The 20,474-nt window shown below is 40.2% G+C and overlaps 1 protein-coding gene across 10 annotated transcripts in view; it reads left to right on the forward strand.

The window, feature by feature from the left end:
• Positions 1 to 20,474, forward strand: part of SORBS2 (sorbin and SH3 domain containing 2) — a 221,407-nt gene that overhangs the window by 160,833 nt on the left and 40,100 nt on the right. For 7 of the 10 annotated variants that reach the window (XM_023514886.1, XM_023514891.1, XM_023514892.1 and 4 more), the window contains 4 exons: positions 2,153 to 2,267; positions 12,974 to 13,030; positions 17,701 to 17,750; positions 19,316 to 19,503. In XM_023514886.1, the coding sequence (XP_023370654.1) occupies positions 2,153 to 2,267; positions 12,974 to 13,030; positions 17,701 to 17,750; positions 19,316 to 19,503 (410 nt within the window). The remainder of the gene's footprint in view (positions 1 to 2,152; positions 2,268 to 12,973; positions 13,031 to 17,700; positions 17,751 to 19,315; positions 19,504 to 20,474) is intronic. The other 3 variants (XM_023514896.1, XM_023514890.1, XM_023514895.1) reach the window with 1 other exon arrangement.

Genomic DNA, 20,474 nt, shown 5'->3' on the forward strand with positions numbered 1-20,474 from the left:
GAAGAGACAAATAAGTGGGACTAATGGACACAGACATGCTTTAGTATACTAGTTAGAGACTGAGCAGTTGCTTTTTAGTTTCCACAGATTTGAAACGTTACACCTATTGATAAAATATCTTTTTGAAGGCAGAGGAAGTTATTCGTAAGTCATAAATAAGGCATTAGTTAGTCAGTGTCTATCTGGAACTCCTTCCCACCAATTTTTTGAGCCAATAGTTTTCATTTCTCCACTGAAATATTTATATCAAAACTATCCTCACTAAACTAAAACTTTCCACACACACTTTTATTGTGTTATTTTAATTGGGATTATGACTAATATTTCTACTTATAGGTAACATTTATGGAGAGGTCAGCACGAGGCAGAGCCATCTTTCTGTCTCGTATCATTTGATTCTGAGAACAACCCAATGAGATGGATTCTATTTTAAAGAGAAAGCAAAGTTCAGCTTAGAAAATTGAAGTCACTTGCTCAGTTTGCTAGTATATCCAAACCAGGATCCAAATTCAGCGCTTATTAAATCCAAAGCTTATGTTCTTCTGGTAACTAACAAATAAGAATATGACAATTATTCCTTACTAATACCAGATACTGAGCATCATCTGCCATACCCATCCTGGAAAAATTGTATTCGACACCCCATTGTATCATTGAGAGTAACCGATGTTGACATAGGGTGCAAGATACCATGAAAATAGGTACACATCACTAGCGAAGGTGTTCTCATTTTAACACTCGTGCCCTCATGATAAATTATGTGATATCTGAAAACCGAAAAAACAATTATCTGGACACAAAATGGTATCTTTGCCTTCAAAAAAGAACCAAAATTAACATTTAGATTTAAATGTATCATTTGTCTTAGTTAAAATAAACATCTCATTAAGAGCTACAATAATCCCTTTTAAAGTTCCATGTATATTGTCACATGTGATGTTCAAAACTCCTCTGCAAGGAAAAAGAACACAATTTTGCTATCTGTGCATAACACAGATGCAAAAACTTAAGAATGAAGAGTTTAAGAGTCTGCTGAATTTAGTAATGTAGTAGAAAGCTGGGACGTGCCCCTAGTTCTTCCTCTTAGAGGTCTTCGAGTGCCAGCATGGACTGGCGCTAGAATTACTCCAATCTATAATCAGAAAATCCTTGCTCCTAAAAATGATGGACCCAAAGGAAGCCACCTTCTTCACTCCTAGCTGCCTAGAAAAGCTTTACTTTGTCTTTCTTTGACAGCCTCTTAAAGGATATTAGTTCAGGGAAAAGTGCTGATTCCCATGAACCGGATGTTTGACTCTGATTTTTCGGTTGATACCAAAAGATGGTTTCCTGTGCCACACAGCTTACCCCCCACCCAGGCGACATTTTCAATACTTTCCCCAAACTATGATGCCACTTATAAGAAACAAGACCAAACTTAGTCTGTGCATTACTCCTTGTCACTGTGGATCAAGGATGTCAACTCACAGACTGGTGGGTTAAACTCACAGAGCTCCGTGGAGCATACTGCCCCTTATTTTAAACACAGACATACACAGCTATCATTAGTGACCCAGAGGCTTAGTAATAGGTTGCCTTCTGCATGTCTGCAAACCTCTCGTGTGAGTTTTTGAGCAAACAGGATAGTTGCATGAAGAAGAGAAAGAGAGAATAATATAATATGAAATAAAAGAAATGGCTTTCTTAATCATTAATGTAGGCCAAGTGAGGTGGTTCACGCCCGTAATCCCAGTGCTCTAGGAGACTGAGGCAGGTAGATCCCTTGAGCTCAGGAGTTTGAGACCAGCCTGAGCAAGACTGAGACCCCATTCTATCTAAAGTAGAAAAACTAGCCAGGCGTGATGGTGGGAGCCTGTAGTCCCAGTTACTTGGGAGGCTGAGGCAGGAGGATCACTTGAGCCTAGGTGTTTGAGGTTGCTATGAGCTTTGATGCCACAGCACTCTACCCAGGGTGACAGAGTGAGACTCTGTCTCAAAAAAAAAAAAAATCATTAATGTAAAATAAAACATAGATATGTTGGGTTTTGCAGATTAACTTTTTATTCTATATTAAAATTAACTTTGACATCAGATAGCCAGTGGTTTTTATAGAGATGTTTTGAATTAAGCACATGGGCTTATTTTAATGCATGATTTGTTGTTTATTTCTAAGGCATGACTGGGATCCTCCAGACAGAAAAGTGGACACAAGAAAATTCCGGTCTGAGCCAAGAAGTATTTTTGAATATGAACCGGGCAAGTCATCAGTTCTGCAGCATGAAAGACCAGTAAGCACTTGTCATTAAACAGAATGCCAGCTCTCTAGTCTCCAGGGTTTCTGGATAAACCTGTATTTCATATCGTTTAGCAATTTTTCTCAAAAGATAATTGATTTATTTGACATTATTTGGAAATCAGGATTTATTTTATATATATATATAATTAAGTAGGACTCATTTGCATGTAATTATAGTTGTGCCCAATCACAAACCTGAACTCAATTTTTTAAAGACCACCACTCATAAATGCAACATTCAATTGCTATCATAGATTGCTGATGAGAAAAGTTATTAACCTCCTCGATTGATACACATGGACTCGGGAAGTTCCATTCCTTGGTCTTCACAGTGGTTTTTAAATATTTCTTTGGCTTATGGGGAAATTTTCCAAATGCCCTTTTTATAACAAGTTGTTTTAATTGATTCTTATTAAATCCCTCTCAGGTCACCAAGCCTCAAGCTTCCTGATTGATTGTCATTCTAATGGATCAAGATTATATTTCACTTGCAGTATTTTTTCTATTTACTTTAATTATATGCAAACAAAAAGATAGATGCCTTCTCAAAGTGCAAGTTACCAAAGAGGTTCTTCCCAGGCCTTCTTGGTTTCTGATTTCTCAAGCCCTTTTTTCCTGTGTCCTTCTCTTCCCCTCAGAGCTTGGTGCCCTCAGATCTTGAAACTGTGCAACTTCTCTGCATCTCCATCCAGACCTGCTTATAGGAAAACGTTTTATTTCAATTGCAATTTACTCTCATTTTTGCTTTAAAAGAATTTTAGGTGTCAGTGAACAAGAAAAAGAGGGTTTTTCTCTGATAGCTCCTTTAAGAGTGTCCAAGAGATCTCACTACCATATAAGATGTAAGGCCAGCCCTGAAGTTTATTTGGAGCCCTTGACTCACCACACCCAACCTAAGCGTCCTTAATTTAGTTTTTGAAACCCTATAATTGCGGTTATGTTCTTGAGAAACATGTTCAAAAACTTATAATCACATAATCCATACGTGATACTTCACTGAGCCATGTTTGCCTTTTTTCAAAGTAAGAGTAACAACCTCAATAGAAAAACAAAGGGGAAAAAAGGGACATCCCTGGTTTGCAGGCTCCACTGCAAACTTAGAACCATTTATCGAATAGAATATGATGATACTTTCAAATTCTCCGGAATAAGAATTGAGTGAACCACAATGCCTAAAACTGAAAATAGCAAAATAGTAAACCTCAGATTTAAATGTAGGCAACAAAACCTTCATAATCATTCTAACAATTCATGAGGCTTTAGGAGAATGAACACTGTGACCAGGATGCTTTCATGGCTGCAGTGTCAGGAAACAGGTTGGTTTTAGAAGCCTTCTTAGGAGGGTATTTCTATTACTGACTAATTCAACAAAATTGATTGAGCACCAACTTTGTGCCAGGGTTTATGTTAGGTACCGGGGACACAATGGTGAACAAGACAGAGTCTACCTGGAGGGACGTCAGGCCCATCATTTCATGTTTATGCACAAGGAGACCTGCTTTTGTGCAAACCAAACAACCTCTTCTAGGGTTAAAATAGACGCACATCTAAAGAATCTCCCCTTTGCCCCTCACTCATCCAGGGTCCTGTCATTGTGCCTAAAATCCCCATATTACTCCTATCTTTGGGTTAAAGTTTTGAAGGCTCCTAATTTAAAGATAGCAATAATTTTATCACATGCTGAAATCATTAAAAAAAAAAAAAGATAGCAATCATAATAATAAGAACAGCAAAACCATGGCTGTAAATATTCATCGAGCACTCACTCTGTGCCAGGCTCTGTAATAAGTAATTTACCCCTTATCTCATATAATAATGTTTCCCACACCCGTAAGAGGTAGATCCGTGGTATTCCCATTTTACGGATGAAGAGACTGAAGTGCACACTGGCTAACTGTGTCCTGGGAACTAGGCTGGATCCCCAGCGCTCTACTGAGAAGGAAGCGAATTTAGCTAGTAGTCATTACTATCACCTTACCTAGCATATCAGATCATTCTACAGTATAAATTTGTTTATTTATTGGATAATTTATAGTTAGTATATTTGATTTACTTCACCAGAAACCTAGGCCCTAAGTATGGATAGTTATGACATAAGAGCAGAATACTCGACTAGGTCTAGACAGGTAAGAAGATCTGGACCTATGGGTAGTGCCTTGTGTGCAGAGGTCTCTGGGGCCACAGGAAGAGATAAGTGGAGGGAACCTAGAAACTTGGACAGAAATGAGAACGGGCCTCTTATGGAGAAATGGAAAGAACGCTTAAGCCTTCTGAAGATTTTGAGGAGGACCAGCCTTAAGCCAAATGGTTTGAGCTGGTCCTATGTATTATTTCGGCCAGCCTTTTTAGTATAGGAATAGTTTGTTATCTTTTTAAAAAGTTATCATTAAAAAAAAAAAATCAATCCCAGGGGTAGTACAGTGGCTCTCGGCTATAATCCCAGCATTCTGGGAGACTGAAGTGGGAGGATCACTTGAGCTTAGAAGTTTGAGACCAGCTGAGAAAGAGTGAGACCCTGTCTCTACTAAAAATAGAAAAACGAGCTGGTCGTGATGGCAGGCACCTTGTAGTCTCAGCTACTTGAGAGCCTGAGGCAAGAGGATCACTGGAGCCCAAGAGTTTGAGGTTGCTGTGAGCTGTGATGCCACAGCAAAATCCTGAATTCATTCTAATTTATAGAAGCAGAGAAAAACAAAGGGCAGTGGAGTTGTAGAGAGTGGCTACATACTGACAGAGTTTACTCAAGATTCTGAGGTGCCTCAAATATACAAGACAGGATGAAGGTTTGCTGAAAATGTGACGTGATAGCAAGTGGGCAGACCAAGGGAGTTCAGAGCCTTATCTGAAGCACACAGCCTTTAGACTCCAACACGGTTTGGGAGGATCCCTTTGCTCTTTTCATGATTAATTTTTGAAAACTATACACAATAGCTAAGCAATTATGTGCTGCTCTTTTGAATTCCTAGATGACACCGCCTCCATCTGACTTCCTAAGTATCGTCTTGGATTCCCCTTTCCCCTGGGCACTCAGAACCCTGCCCACCAGGAGAAATGCCACTGCCACTCCCCTCTGCAGCCTACAGTGGTCCATTGCTTAGCTATTGTGTATAGTTTTCAAAAATTAATCATGAAAAGAGCAAAGGGATCCTCCCAAACTGTGTTGGAGTCAAAAGGCTGCGTACTTCAGATAAGGCTTTGACACTGACAGCCCACCTGCCTGTCATCCCCCTGATTCTCAAATCTAGTGTCCACATGGCAGTGAGGTCAGTCTTTAAAAAAATCTTTATGAAACCTCCAGCTCAAAACTTTCTCCGGGCTCTTCACTGTCCTTACAGCAAAATCCAAATCCCTTAACATAATTTAGAAAAGCTCTTGGGATTTGGTCCCAGCTAACCTCTCCAGCCTCATCTCTCTTCCCACCCTCCTTGGTTCTAGCTACAAGGAGAACTTTCAATTCCCTCCTTGCTGGGCCTTAGCACAGCCTATTTCCTCTGCCAGGAGAGCTCTCCCCACCACCTCATCCTTCACACAGAAAGCTCTGTCCCATGCCTCACATCTCAGGATAGTCACACTCCTCCCAGAGAACTGTCCCCCAACTCCTCAATAGTAGACTTAAAGCTCCCCCAGGGTGGGCCGGTGGCAAGCTGCCTTCCTCCCAGTGCCCTGACTACACTGGACTGTAAAGGCCTTTTACCTGTGGGTGTCCACAGGAAATCCTTAATTTCCTTGAAGCCAGGGAATATGCCTAGGACACCACTTGTATTCCAAAAACCTTAGAACACGGCCTGGCACTTGGTTGGTGTTCAGCGAATATCCAGTCATTGAATTACTGAGGGTAATTCAGTAGGGTAATTCACCGGTAGGGTAATTCACCACCCTTGCAGTGAGGGGGTAAAGTTGGTGATAGACACAGTCCTTGTTTTGTTGCTTATCTATAAAGCCTAAATATTTCTAGCTACAAAAAGCCAGTGGGTCTCTGTCAAAACCCTGAGGAGGGATTTGACACACTGCTGTTAGTAACTGTGACCCCCCCCCTCCCAGTTCCATGATTCCCTGGGATACAAAGGAGGCAGGAGGAGCAGCACTGTCTGAACAGAAGAGCCCCCAGACCCTGGCCAAAGGGTCTTCCTTAAGAATCAGAGGCCTTGCATTTGTGGTCTTTAACAGGGAAACAAAAATAAAGGCACTTTTTTTGAAGCTCATAAATATCCATTGACTATCAACTTAGAAATATTGACTAAATGGGCCTAATGTTTGATCTAGAAACTTATTTTGATTTATCTGATGGTCGAAAAGTTTCATCTGACACTTTGAACCATAAAGGATTATTCTGACTTACAATGTGATCACTTACCATACAGGCGTCCAGAGAGTTCGTGTACAATTTAAAATAGTTGGCTAGTTTAAATTATAAAGCATTATAATTTATAAAATCAAAGCATTATAGAACATAACATTATTAAAGCTTAATAGATAGCCCATACTATTAAAGCTTAGAATCTAATGAGCATAATTTTCAAGAACAAAATATGTTAGCACTCCTTTTTGTTTGGAACAACAACGAGAAAACCTATGTCTCAATAAAATACTGAGGACAATGGAATTTTATAACCACAAAAGCAACTGGATGCTTTTTAATCGGAGAATATGTAAACATTTTTAAAATTGCTCACCCTTGCTAGTTGTAAGTAAGAATCAGATGCGATGTATAATTTTAGCTTTCCTTAAGTGCATTTTCTGATGGTGCAAAGTTAGTTTTAAGCAGAGCCTTGCTGAGTTTTTTTCAGATAAATAGAAACAAAAAAAATGTTATAAAGAATGTTAATATTCCGTGTTACACATGGTAAGTGTTGGATTAGGGAGACTGCTAGTGTATGTACACATGCACCTGTTGGCTGACCACCTGTATGTGTGTCACTGACTATTGTGACTCTTCCCGTACCTTGGCAGTGGCTCCAGATGACTATAATACCTTTGATTATTGTGCAACTGAAAGCATCTCACAGCAAAGAGAAGATTCTAGTTCTGCCACTTAGCACTTACTTGCCAAGTCTGTGCCTTCCTTTACATTTTGAAGTCATAAATAATTGCCAGCTATAATTGCTTGGGTTATTTTCTCTACTAGTTTCTATTGGCGTGCATTCTAGAGAGCTGCCTATTTTGACTATGAATTGAATTGTAATTGACTAGCTATTGCCTTTCCAAGGGCTGGTGCAACATGATTGATATTCTGCTCCCTTTTCCATGTTCTAGCATAGAAATTTATTTCTATAAATCAGGACCTAGTATATCTGCTTGTTATATATTTTTTTCCAGTGGCAATCTAAGTAAAGTTATATTGTAGCTAAAAAGTATACTTATTTGTTTAGTAAATTTGCTGCCCTCTGCTGTTCATATTCCATAGATGGATTGTTTTCCTCTAGAAGTTTCTATCTCCTCTTAGCAAAACACTGTATTTGAGAACAGAGGTTATAAAATCAAGAATTAGTAATATGTTTATAACATTAAAACTATGACATTTTAAAAATCCAAGGGTTAGTTTTCCTGTAGAAGAAATAGTATGCCTCTATAAACAAAAAAATTACTGGAAAATTCTCTCTACAGTCAATTATCCTGAACTAAACATCAGCTCCAGCAAAACCATTCCATGAAATAATCATAGGCTGCATCTATCATGATCTAAATAATCACTGGAGAAAGCTGTTTCAGCAATATCAAAATCTCAATACTTTCGCAACTGTTGGCTGGAACACAAATTGAATCAAAGCCTTCAGTCAAACAGAAAATAGCTTTAAAATTAGTTCCTAGAATTTTTTTTTTTTTTTTTTTTTTTGCAATTTTTGGCCAGAGCTGGGTTTGAACCCACCACCTCCAGTATATGGGGCCGGCGCCCTACTCCTTTGAGCCATAGGCGCCGCCCTAGAATATTTTCTTTATACCATTTTCAATGTTACTTCTGAGAGGCAAACCAAAAATAATATTGGCATAAATAAGGGCAAATATCTCAAGACCCCTACATTTTCCCATACCTCACAGTAGGTGGTTCTCTCTGACTTTTATTTATTGGGGAAAAAATTGTAACAATAAAACAAAATATTATTTCAAAGAAGAAAAAACCCAAGAGTCCCAATGCCAGAACACCATTGTAGCCTTTAGTGTTTGCCAACATTCCTATACTGTGGTCATCCAGGACACACATTGTAACTACTGTATTAGTCCATGTTTATATTCTATCTGCATTGCTTAGCATCCCACCACGGACATTTACCAGGGTTACTAAAGTCTCCACAATCACCACATATTTGAGGTAACTTAGTCCCTGGCACTATTTTGTAATGATGCCTCAATTTTCTCTTTCTCTGTAATTACTATTATAAGCTTTTATTTTGAAATAAACAAAACCACATCAGTCAAATCATTTGGGGTATAATTCACCATTAAGCATAGTCTCCGTGTCATTAACAAAACCATTGTGAATGCAACAAGTCAATAAAACACTAGAACAAGCTCCCGTTAAAATAGTGGCTTTTCTTGGAACATGGTCTGCTTCAAAGCTCCCAAGTTTCCAAAGTTTATAGAGCGTATCTTTCAGACCTCAGCTGTAGCTGCTCAGTGGAAGTCATTGAGCTCCTTTAAGAATTGTAAGAAGCTGGCATGGTGGCTCACGCCTGTAATCCCAGCACTCTGGGAGGCCCAGACCTCAGGAGTTTGAGACCTGAGCAAGAATGAGACCCTGCCTCTACTAAAAATAGAAAAATTAATGGGATTGTAGCAGGCGCCTATAGTCCCAGGTTGGAAGGGGAAGACAGGAGGATCACTTGAGCCCAGGAGTTTGAGGTTGCTGTGAACTAAGATGCCAAGGTACTCTGCCCAGGCTGACAGAGTGGGACTCTGAAAACAAAAAAAAGAATCATAAAAAAATGATATGGAATTGCTTTGAAGCAGGGACTGCTTAATAGCCCTCTTGGACAACATCTGTACAGTCTCAGCCCCCCTTTGGCCAGGGTGAATGGCTTTTAGGGAACCACATAATTTTCTTAGAATTTTTCCCCCTGATTTGAAATACAGTACTGCTTGATGGTACCACATTTAATTAGTGTGATAATGTCAAAGAAGTGATAACTCACATGTACTACTTTAAGCACCCAGATGTAATATAAAATCAACTCTCATCAGACATGGATTATTTGAAAGCATTAAGAGTCTGGCTGGTGAAGTACATGCTCTGTGTTTTTTTTCTGTTACGAAAATAATTGTATTTCCTCAAACTATTCATATAAACTCTCTGAGTTTCCTCATCTTAAATACAGCATTCAGAAACCACTGGAGGAGAACAAGTCAATGATCAAAATTGGCTTTTTCTCTAAATTATAATGTCAAGGAAAATAAGATGGGATTCCCCCCTGCCAAGACTCCCTCCTCTGCCTGTCACCCACAGTAAAGTGAAAAACTCTGACCCCACCTAAATCCCTTCCTCAGTTCCAAGTAGGTCTGTAGCAGGTGGATCTTGGGGTGTCTCGTTAAACGCCATCTGTCTTCACATTCCGAGAGCCTGGTGAAGGGCAGGTCTTTGCAGTGGTCCGGAATGTTCCTGAAGTATCTGGGTCCCACCCCACCCCCCACCCCACCCCTCACCAAGAGGTCATTTGTCCTCCCACCTGGCCTGCCACCTGGTGTCCTCTGCACTCTGTCAAAAGCCTCTGTCTAATGCCTCAGTTTTTCCTTCACTCCTCTTTCTTCCAGCCCCCTCTCCCAACATCTCCGACACCCGTCCCCAGGGAGCCCAGCCGGAAGCCTCTTTCAATCCCCAGACTTGGAGAAGCCCCGGGCAGCCCCTGCCCTCCACCCCGGAGCGGCGCCCCCACGCCACGCCCGCGCGCCCCTGCGCTCTCTCCCATCTGGGTGAGCTCTCTCTGCCTGCACCTCGCTAAAGCCAGGACCCCCAGCACAGCCCTCGCTCTCACAGGCCAGGAGTGCAGTGCCCCCAACCCCGCCTGGCCCCCAAGGCGCCCCTATCTTTCCTGCCCAGGCCCAGGTGCCTAATGGCCACATCCCTTAGCACCTGCCCCCAGCCTCGCCATGTGCCCGCACCCAAGGGGATATGGCCACATCCCTTAGCACCTGCCCCCCAGCCTCGCCATGTGCCCGCACCCAAGGGGATGTCTGCGCACTGTGGTCACCCAGACAGGGATGCTAGGCACCAGTGAGGGCAGGGACGATGCAGTGACCCACCGGGCCCTGAACTTGGACACTGCCCGAGAGTGCTGTCTGGGCCCTCTTGCTGCCAGGGAAAGCCGTCCCTAGCTTATGCATCGGGCTTTTGGGGAGCTAACTAGGGACCAAGGCAATGGCGTCGGAGCTCACCTCCGTGTCCTGAGGTCTCGTTTCCCTTTGCTGGCTGCGTTCTGTCCTGCGAGCTGGGTTGGGTGCGTGGCTGCCGCGTGCCTGGGACGCGCGGGACTGGTGCGACAGCGGTTCCCTCACTCGGCTCAGCCTGCCTTTTCCTTCCCTTTTCCTTCACGTTTGCTCTAGACTGATCGCATAAATCCAGATGACATAGATTTAGAAAATGAGCCCTGGTATAAATTCTTTTCAGAGCTGGAGTTTGGACGTCCGGTAAGTGAGGCTAGACTATTCATCTAAGAAAAATAGGAGAATGTCGTTTCATTTGTAAAACATAACCGTTGTCGCAGAGATGGGTGTGGTGGAGAGGACAGAAGCTGAATGCATGATGGAGACACAGATTTGGTACGGCTTAGTTTGCATTCATTTCTGTACCAAATGGTTTAATGTGCTCAGACGCTCATGCGTGCATTAGAATTCCTTTATATCTACTGAATTGCAAATTCAAAACGTTGAGGGAGTTTCTGTCCTGGAATATGAAGATAATTATTACAGCTTTAAAGAAGATTTGTATTTGTTTACAGTCCCTTTTGGCTTAGTTCAAACAGACATTGATAACAAAATTATCAATACATTGCCTTGACATTGATAATAAAAATCATTACTATTAATTACCCTACCATGTGCTGAGGACTCCCCCAGCCTGCAGAGTGCTGAGTTCTGCACCCATCATCTCTGAGAGTCCTCATGCTTCTCCAATAAGAAGAAAACTCCGACCAGAAGGGCTAATAATTTTCCCAGAATAATAAATGGCAAAGTCAGAAGCTAAACTCAAGCATGTCAAAGAAAAAAAATCTCCAGCCAGTTATCACTGTAATATTCTACCCAAATATTCCTGTTGTGAAATACAGTCAAGTCACATGCCATTGAATGCGGGGAACACGTTCTGAGAAATGCATTTACGGTGGGTTTGTCACTGTCCGAACATCATAGAGGGCACTTACCCGAACTTAGATGGCCCAGATCATGACACACACGGGCCATATAGTGCAGCCTGCTGCTCCCAGGCTACAAACCTGTACACCTCGGGACTGTATGGCATTACTGTAGGCCATTGTAGCTTCATATTTATATATCTCAACATAGAAAAGGTACAGTGAAAACACTATATTACAATCTTAAGGGACCAGAACCATAATGGGGTCTGTCATTAACCAAAACGTCATTGTACAGTGCATGACTGTGCCTAGTTTCCCATTAGGGATGGAAGGAAAGGAAAAAATTGGGTAAACCCTATGGACCTTTATTTCCAGACTTGCTAGTGGGAGCCACCCCCTCTCCTCTAATCCCCACCGTCTCACCAGTCCCACTGTCTCACCAGAGGAGACTCCTCTACCCTCCAGGTTGGGCACAATTGCTTATCTTGTTTGGGATAAAGGCTCAACTACAGCTTCAAGTAACAACTTGATTAGCTCAGGTTTTATTTAAGAACAGTATCGACCAACAGCAGAGCCTTTGCTGTGTGTCAGTTACATGTGTTTTATGAGTCACAGACTCATAAATAACATGCCAGTTACACTTCATGGCGATTTTTATCAGAAATCAGAGTCATCTGCCTTTTGCTATATCGTATGCTGCTTTGCAGACTTGTATTTTCATCACATATGGCTTACTGATTGGTGACGTAGTCCTGTTTGTCCCTTAAACTGCAAAGGAGACTTGATTTGATTTATTGTATTTTACTGAACTCAATCAAAAGTGACTGTAAATAAATATAAACCAAATAATTTTTTTCTAGAATTTCTTCTGCATAATCAGAGGAATGTTTTCTTCCATTTTTTTTCTTTCGCTCTTACCTTAGTATGAACATAAATGCATCTTATTTCAAAGGAAAAACATTCTCTAGCTTTATTTTGTGTGCATTAGTATCGTGCATTAGGGAGCTTGCAGGGAGAGCACCGATTTTTGTGCTAAGGCTAAATTACCTGCATTTCCTGTAATCATTTCCAGCCACACCTGCCATTCCCCAGCATGCTCTTCACTCGCTCCTTTAACGTTCCTCTAATGAACCAACCTTGCCTTCCTCTGTGGCCAGAGGGTAGAAGTGCTGGTTTTGATTGGATGAAATGACTTTATAAGTATACTAATGGAGTGAGCACCAGCAGTTTTGCCCAGTACTTGGGAATATTTGCAAGCATCCACTCTGCCTCCGTTCATGTCACTCTGTATGTGTATCCGGTGCTGTTGTCACTCCGTCTAACTGTTGTCACCTTTTCCACATGTCCATTCCTTGCTGCCATTGATTCTCCTCATTCCATCTCTACACTTCTGCTTATGTGGTGCACCTACACCCAGCCTCCTAAAAAGGCTCTGGACTATGTTCAAGATCATTCTTCTGGTGTTTCCAATGAGGTAAAAACCAGTTATTCTCTCTTTTTCAGATTTCTCCCTTATGGGCTGTGACTATGATTCTGAACATCTGTGTTTTACATTTCTCTATAGGGCCTAAGCTATTTTTGAAAAATCTATCTCTGCATCATTGTGTTGTTATCTATTTATCATGGCCCTGAACATTAATTATACCAAAAGATACTGGCTGATTCTGAACTCTAGGTGAATTAACAATTTATAGTCAAACCATTCAGCACAGTTCTGGTATTCAGCAGTATTAAAGTCAAAAATGAAAAGTACTAACGAATGGATTAACCATCTGTTTTGATTAGACTGAGTGAAATACTATTAGAAGCCTTCTGAGAACCATTTTATAATCATGCTTAAAGGTATGGAGTAAGAGTTTAGATTCTTAGATAGTCAGATGCCCATATCCCACATATTCCTAAAATTTATTTTTACTCTTTCATTTTTGTAAAGACTTAGGACTTGTGGATTTTATCATCCATCAAGAATAGGGCTAGCAAATACCTGGAAGTTGTGTGTCACGACTTCCCAGGTCCACACCCTCGCCAGACATTGTTAATACTTCTGGACATTGTAACAGACCATCACTGGAATTTGAGGTGAAATGTCCTTGCTACCTCTATTGAAGAATGCTTATGATAATCAGGTGAAAAATTATTACCAAGAAATGTAAATTTTATTCAAATCAGACAAAGAGAGTATGCAGAAGGCAGAAATGACCCAGCGTCAGAAGCTTTTTACCTGGATCTCTGCAAACAAAAATGGAAAATTATTTTAGAAATAATTTTCCAAATTTGGGGGATAATTTTTTCCAATTATTTTGGAAAGCAAACAAAGGAGTCAGTAGACGACACAAGCCAACATGGTACTTACTGTCTTGCTACCCATCAGCTGTCTAACAGCCTCCTTTCAGGGACCCTTAAAAGCAACTAGCATGGGAGCAAAGCAAAGGAGCTGATTTTCACACAGTGGTTGCTCTGGGGGTCTTCATTGAATACAGGAACACGATAAATATTTTCATTGAAAAGTCTCAATTAAATTGGTGCAACTAGAACACTCTAGTAGAGCACTTCTGTTATTGGAGGTATTAACTGATACGTGGTAGTTACCATAGAACTGTGAGCACAGAGTTTTGGGGGAAGTAGCCAAATTTTTAGAACTTTAACTTTCCGAACGTTTTCCCCTGTGGTAAGCATCAAAGTGTGTGTTAAAACAAGGAAGTGATAAAAATATTTATATATTAAGTAAAAAGCAAAACAGGGTAATCAGAAACATTCTGGGTTATTTAATCCAGTCATTTCTAAAGGCTTATCATTTATAACCAGGTAGCTGGTCCTATAATCTGAGGAAAATACAATCAAACAAGCAATTCTGTTCCGTATGTTGTGTTACCTTCTTATCTGAAGGAAGGAAATCATTTCCACAAATGAACAACCCAAAAGTTTATTTTGAAATTCAGCGTAGTCAAATATTTTTCTCAGATATTTGACTGAGATATTTCCAGGATGTTTTAAGGTAACTATGGTAAATGGGTCATTGAGACCTGAAACGCAATTTAGAGAGCAGCATGTCCACTATACCCATTTTTCAGTTAAAAGTATGGGGCAACAATTTTAGGAAGTTGCCAAAGTCTTACCAAAGTCACATGGTAAGATGATGGTGACAAAGAAAGAACATAGATCTCACAGCCTTCATTTCAGTGCTGTTTCCTTTGTGTCGTACTTTTTAGCACTTCCAAGAGACGTATTTAGAAATTAAGTCTTTTAGAAACAAGTTATTTACTTAATATCGTTCCTTGTTAACTAATGAATTTCTGTGAAATGAGTGCTACTAATTAACATTACATAATAATACTTGGGTATAAAATAATGAAAACATAATTCTATGCATTCCATAATGTTATGGTAATGCCCCCAAAATCACATAAAAAAGCACTTTGTTGGTGGTTATAACTCTTTGTCATTATCTCTTTGGGAGTGAGAGAGAGAGACTGTTGTCTGATATTAATTTTGCATCACGGAGGAGTGTAGAAAAACATACTCTTACAAGGTACCTGGACAGACATCTTTAATAACCTTTTATAAAACATTTCTGATAAAAATTGTAATTGGCCAGACATTACCCCTTAGCTACCATTCATTAAGTGCCCAGTATATGCCATGAACGACATTCTTTTAATCCATAAACATAACTGAAAACTGACATTGATGAAGGACATTGAATAATTAAATAATTTAAAAGTTAAGGACTTTTTAATTATTTACATTTGGAACATAAGCCACACATTTAAGGACTTTTAAGTAACATTTAGTCACTTGATTACTTATTGAAAAGCGTGATTTACTGTCCATATTTCATTAAAATGATGTTCTAGGTATGTTCAAATAATGATAATATGTCAATACTCAGTAAATCATAAAATGGTTACCTTTACTCTGGAGACAATTTCCATTTCAGAATGACTACCCTTCTTACAATTGGTGTACATGTTTTTCTCTTAGTCATCAATCTACCTAGACTTTTTGCTCTTACCTTATCATTCAATACTGAACTGTTCTCTGAGTTTACGTAAAGTCACAGAACTGGTCTTAGTTTACTTTGGCTGTGGAAGCCAGCACAAGAAGGAATAACTAAAGCACAGTTAACTCATCAGTTCTTACAGTAGGTTTTATTTTACATTACGATATTATTCAGGATTTTCCTAAGCTGATAATTCAAAGTTTCTGATCACTCTGGTGGTGTTCTAAGAGTGTCCCAAACTTGACCCTTTTTGATGCTATGCTGTGTGTCGTGTGTCCCTAGAAAGCCATGATCCACACAAATGGCAGTGCTCTTCTGCAAACATGTAGAATTAATATCTCTAACTTGTCATATAACTTTCCGGGTTGTATTTTTACTTGTCTGCTTTCCTTCTGATTTAGTCCCTATTTTCCTACCTTTCTGGTGTCCAGTTCAGATTTCAGCAAATTAAAATAATCATGTAATCTTACTAGAGCAGCAAACTGAATTTTTTTTTCTAATTTATATTTGTTGAGAACTTAGGAACCTAAATATTTTCTAAAAGCAACAGCAGATGTTTTTCCAGTCTGAAATGAGAGTGGGGAATATTCTTGTGTGCAGAAGGAAGTTTTTGTTTGTTTCTGGGCAAATTTCCATTCTCATTCTATAAGAAAGAATTAAGTTAAAATACTAGTTAATGTGGGGGCAGCGCCTGTGGCTCAAGGAGTATGGTGCCGGCCCCGTATATGGGAAGTGGTAGGTTCAAACCTGGCCCCAGCCAAAATGGGGGCTTGTCAGGCTGATATACATAAAGAATTACAAAATCATATACTAGTGTTTTAATTGGTTAATTGGTGCTAGTTTACCAATTAATAGAAAATAGAGTTATAGTTTGTAAAGCGAGGTTTAATTTCCACTACATAGACTTTTAATATTCTGGTAAAATGTTTCTGTGTGATAGCAGCTTAAGATAAAATGTGTCAAAGCTTATCTTTCTGGCTGACATTTTTAAACTTTCATAATGTTGAACACTTTTAAATAGCATTTCAGTTGTTCATAGAAGCAAAGTTCATCCATGATGATGAATTGATCATTTAATATGACCAAAGCCCAAACTATATCCACTTGGTATGCATTTCCCTAAACTTTCTAGATATCACACCACAACCACTTTTATCTGCATTGTTACTGCAAATATTCTGGAGCTCAGTCCTCATCCTGTCTTGCTTTTTAGATATTTCAGCAATTATCACAGTAGCTAGCCTTGGAAAATGAAAACTTCATATCTATGATTTTGCTTAGTATCAATATCAGTTACTGTTTAGAATGAAGAAAAATGTTTAAAGTCTGCTTTTTTAAAAAAAAAAACAAGGTTATATTTTAATTTGATAGGGTCATTTATTTTAAACTAGCCCTGAATTTACCTAGTTAGAAAGATATACATCTGTACCTAATTAAAGTAGCAATTAGTTCAAATTAAATTCTGTGGGCTTTATTGAAATGACATGTCTGTGCTGACAGATGGAAGATGTCTCAAGTTCTTTTTATATTTTAAATATAACACCTGGCAACAACAAAAACACAAGGAAGACTTATGTTTTACAAATATTGGATGATGACAGCATATATGTTTTTTGATGAAGAGTCCTTTTTTATTTCAGATTAATACAAGAGTACAAATGTTTAGGTTACGCTGTTTTCATTTCTAAGTTCAAGTTGTAGTTGAGCCCTTCACCCAGGGGGCATGCTGACTGCACATATCTTTTTTTCCAACATCAAATCACTTCTGGAGGTAGGAAATTTCTGTTTGCAGCCAATGGACAAGATTCTAAAGTTCATGTTATATTAGAAACATTAGCTCTTGCTTCAGTATTCCTGTGGAAATATTACTGGTTCCCATCCCTCACTCAATGTTTGAGTGGTGGATAATTTGATCCACGCAGAGAAATGCAATACTGTGTATCAGAAGAGGAAGCAGATAGGAATAAAGAATAAATCAGATGCGTGATTTCTCTTTGGGAAGACATTTATAGGATCATAATGAATGTTTCCTTCAACTTCAATTTTTACAATATTCTTTTTAGGGTACCTTGTTTAATGTTGACAGGTAAATGAAATGTTGCCAGGATAAAAATCTTCATGGAACTATTTTTCTATTGTAACAGGCCTCCTTGTATCAGTCCTCTATAGACAGAAGCCTGGAAAGACCCACTAGGTAAGAATCTCATTAACATTACAAAAGTAGAATATTCTATACCTGTGGTTCCTTTTCCAATAGTAATATTAGAAACACCTCTAATCCTAACATTGTAGGATGCAGAGGAGGGAGAATTACCAGAGCTCAGGAGTTCCAGACCAGCCCAAGCAAGTGCCAGACCCTGTCTCTCTAAAAAATAGAAAAACTAGCCAGGCCTTGTGGCAGGTCCCTATAGTCCCAGCTACTCAGGAGGCTGAGGCAGGAGAGTCGCTTGAGCCCAAGAGTTTGAGGTTGCTGTGAGTTATAATGACACCATGGCAGTATACCCAGGATGACAGAGTGAGACTCTATATCATAAAAAAAAAAAAAAAAAAAGAAAGAAAGTAATGTCATTCAGTGAAATAGTAATGAAGATAAGGATCACTCATTTTTATTTTAAAAACCACACCTCATGAACTTTGTTTTATTTTCGTCTCTGAAATATTTTACATGATTATATTTAAGAATTTATTTCAAAATAAGTGAATAATTCTGGATTTCTTTATAGAATGAGAAGTTCTTCCCTATCTTTGCTATACTGTTTTCTTTAGATGGGGATTATAAGTAATTTTCAACGTTGCTAGGTGGCTTTTATGATAATATATTTGAAAAATGTTGTAGATTAAAAAGTGTTATGTACATATTCATTAGTTATGCACCAACCACACAAACCAGAAATACTGTTATCACCAAGAAACAAGAATTTCCTATGTGTACACTAGCCATGCTAGGAACATAAACATACTCAATCCTAAAACAGCACTGTGGATTAAATTCTATTCTCCCCACTTTTTCTCTGAGAAAAATGAGGCTCAGTAACTTTACCAGCTTTACACAGTTAGCAGGGAGAGAGACAAGACAGTGAAACCAAGATAGTTTGTGACCATCCAGCCTAACTGCCCTTAGAGTCTGCCCCAAGGTTAGTCCTGCTAATAAGCTGTCAATATCACACTTAATTTAAAATACCACAAAATCTAGCTCAAGGGATCCTCCCGCTTAGCCTCCCAGAGTGCTAGGATTACAGGTGTGAGCCACCCTGTCCCGCCTCAAAACCCACAGCCTGGTTAACACAAAGCACAAATCCCATGGTTCCAAACAAATCACGTCTGAAGTCAAGGAGTGAGTTCCTAACGGTTTATTTTTGTTTTTGTTTTTTGAAACAGAGACTCACTATGTCACCTTCGGTAGAGGGCTGTGGTGTCACAGCTCACAGCAACCTCAAACTCTTGGGCTTAAACGATTCTCTTGCCCCAGCCTCCCGAGTAGCTGGGAGTACAGGCACCCGCCCCAACACCTGGCGATTTTGTTATTGTTGTTGCAGTTGTGATTGTTGTTTAGCAGGCCCGGGCCGGGCTCGCCAGCTTTTTTGGGTGTGTGTGGCCGGTGCCCTACTCACTAAGCTACAGGCACCGAGCCAGTTCCTAATGATTTTAAAGTGGGGGGCTGGGAATTGTACCATGTCATTAGCACACTCCCTGGGTCCTTCTGGTGCACGTGATAACTTCCTCCATCACCAATCAAACTAATGTGACTCTTTCTTTCAGTTCTGCAAGCACAGCCAGTGACTTCAGGAAACGGAGGAAGAGTGAGCCCGCGGTGGGGCCGCCGAGGGGCTTGGGAGACCAGAGTGCAAGCAGGGGCAGCCCGGGTCGGGCAGACCTGCCAGGATCAAGCGCCACCCTTACAAAGTCTTTCATTAGCTCTTCTCCTTCTTCCCCCTCGAGAGCAAAGGGTGAGTAATAAATAATAAACGGACATGCAGGCCATCTGCCAGCTTGAGTTTTAGCCTGGAGCACCCCGGGAGAGCTGGTCCAGTGAGAGAGGCACGTGCAGGCGTTCACCTGCAGTTCCTGGAGTTAATCTAGTCTCGGTAGACCAGATGGAAATCAGTATTTTTCTTCCCACCCAGGCTGACTCAAGCTGGACAGCCACTTGTTGCTTCAGGGACTCTGACTAGCAAGTGTTAGTATGTTTTTTCCGAAAATCTTTTTTTTTTTGAGACAGAGTCTCACTCTGTCACCCTCGGTAGAGTGCCATGTGACACAGTGGCCTGTTCACAACAGTCCGCAGTAAGAACTAACTGGTTTCAACCAACATTTTTCTGGATGGCTCGTCTCCTCTCCGGAACTTGAGTGAGCACAGCGTTGAGAGGGAGAAAGTCACTCCTGTTGGTGGTATCACGGCCTTGGGGACAGGGATGTTTCGGAGACAGAGAGTGAAGATTGAAATGGCATCCCCAAGGACACAGGGCAGACAAAGGGCTAACCCAAATTTGGGGCCCACAATTTTCCCCAGTCCCTTGGGGTTGAAACAGAAGAAGGAGGGATTTTGAAATGTGTGAAGACAATGAGCTCTAACAGAAGTTTCCATGAAACAAAACAGATTCAGCTACATGTTACCAACTATAGACACTAAAAGTGTTGTCAGGTGGTAGTTAGAGCTAAGCAGCAGGTGATTCGTGTGCAGAGAGAGTGACGGTGAGGCTTGGACTCTCGAGTATGTAGAAGGCCTAACCCTTCTAAGGCCCAGTACAGCTGTGAAAAATATGGTTCAGCGGGAGGGAGCCCAATTCATTACACCTTCCTCCTATTAACAGGGATGCTTTTGTAAGATTCTGCCAGTTCATGCAGACAGATAACTTAAGGTAATAAGTAGGTCATGAAATGCCACTGATTCATTTTTCTTGGATACATCCCACAAGTT

Source organism: Otolemur garnettii, unplaced genomic scaffold, assembly GCF_000181295.1.
Source record: "Otolemur garnettii isolate 467f Iridium unplaced genomic scaffold, OtoGar3 scaffold00061, whole genome shotgun sequence".
NCBI classification, from domain to species: Eukaryota; Metazoa; Chordata; class Mammalia; order Primates; family Galagidae; genus Otolemur; species Otolemur garnettii.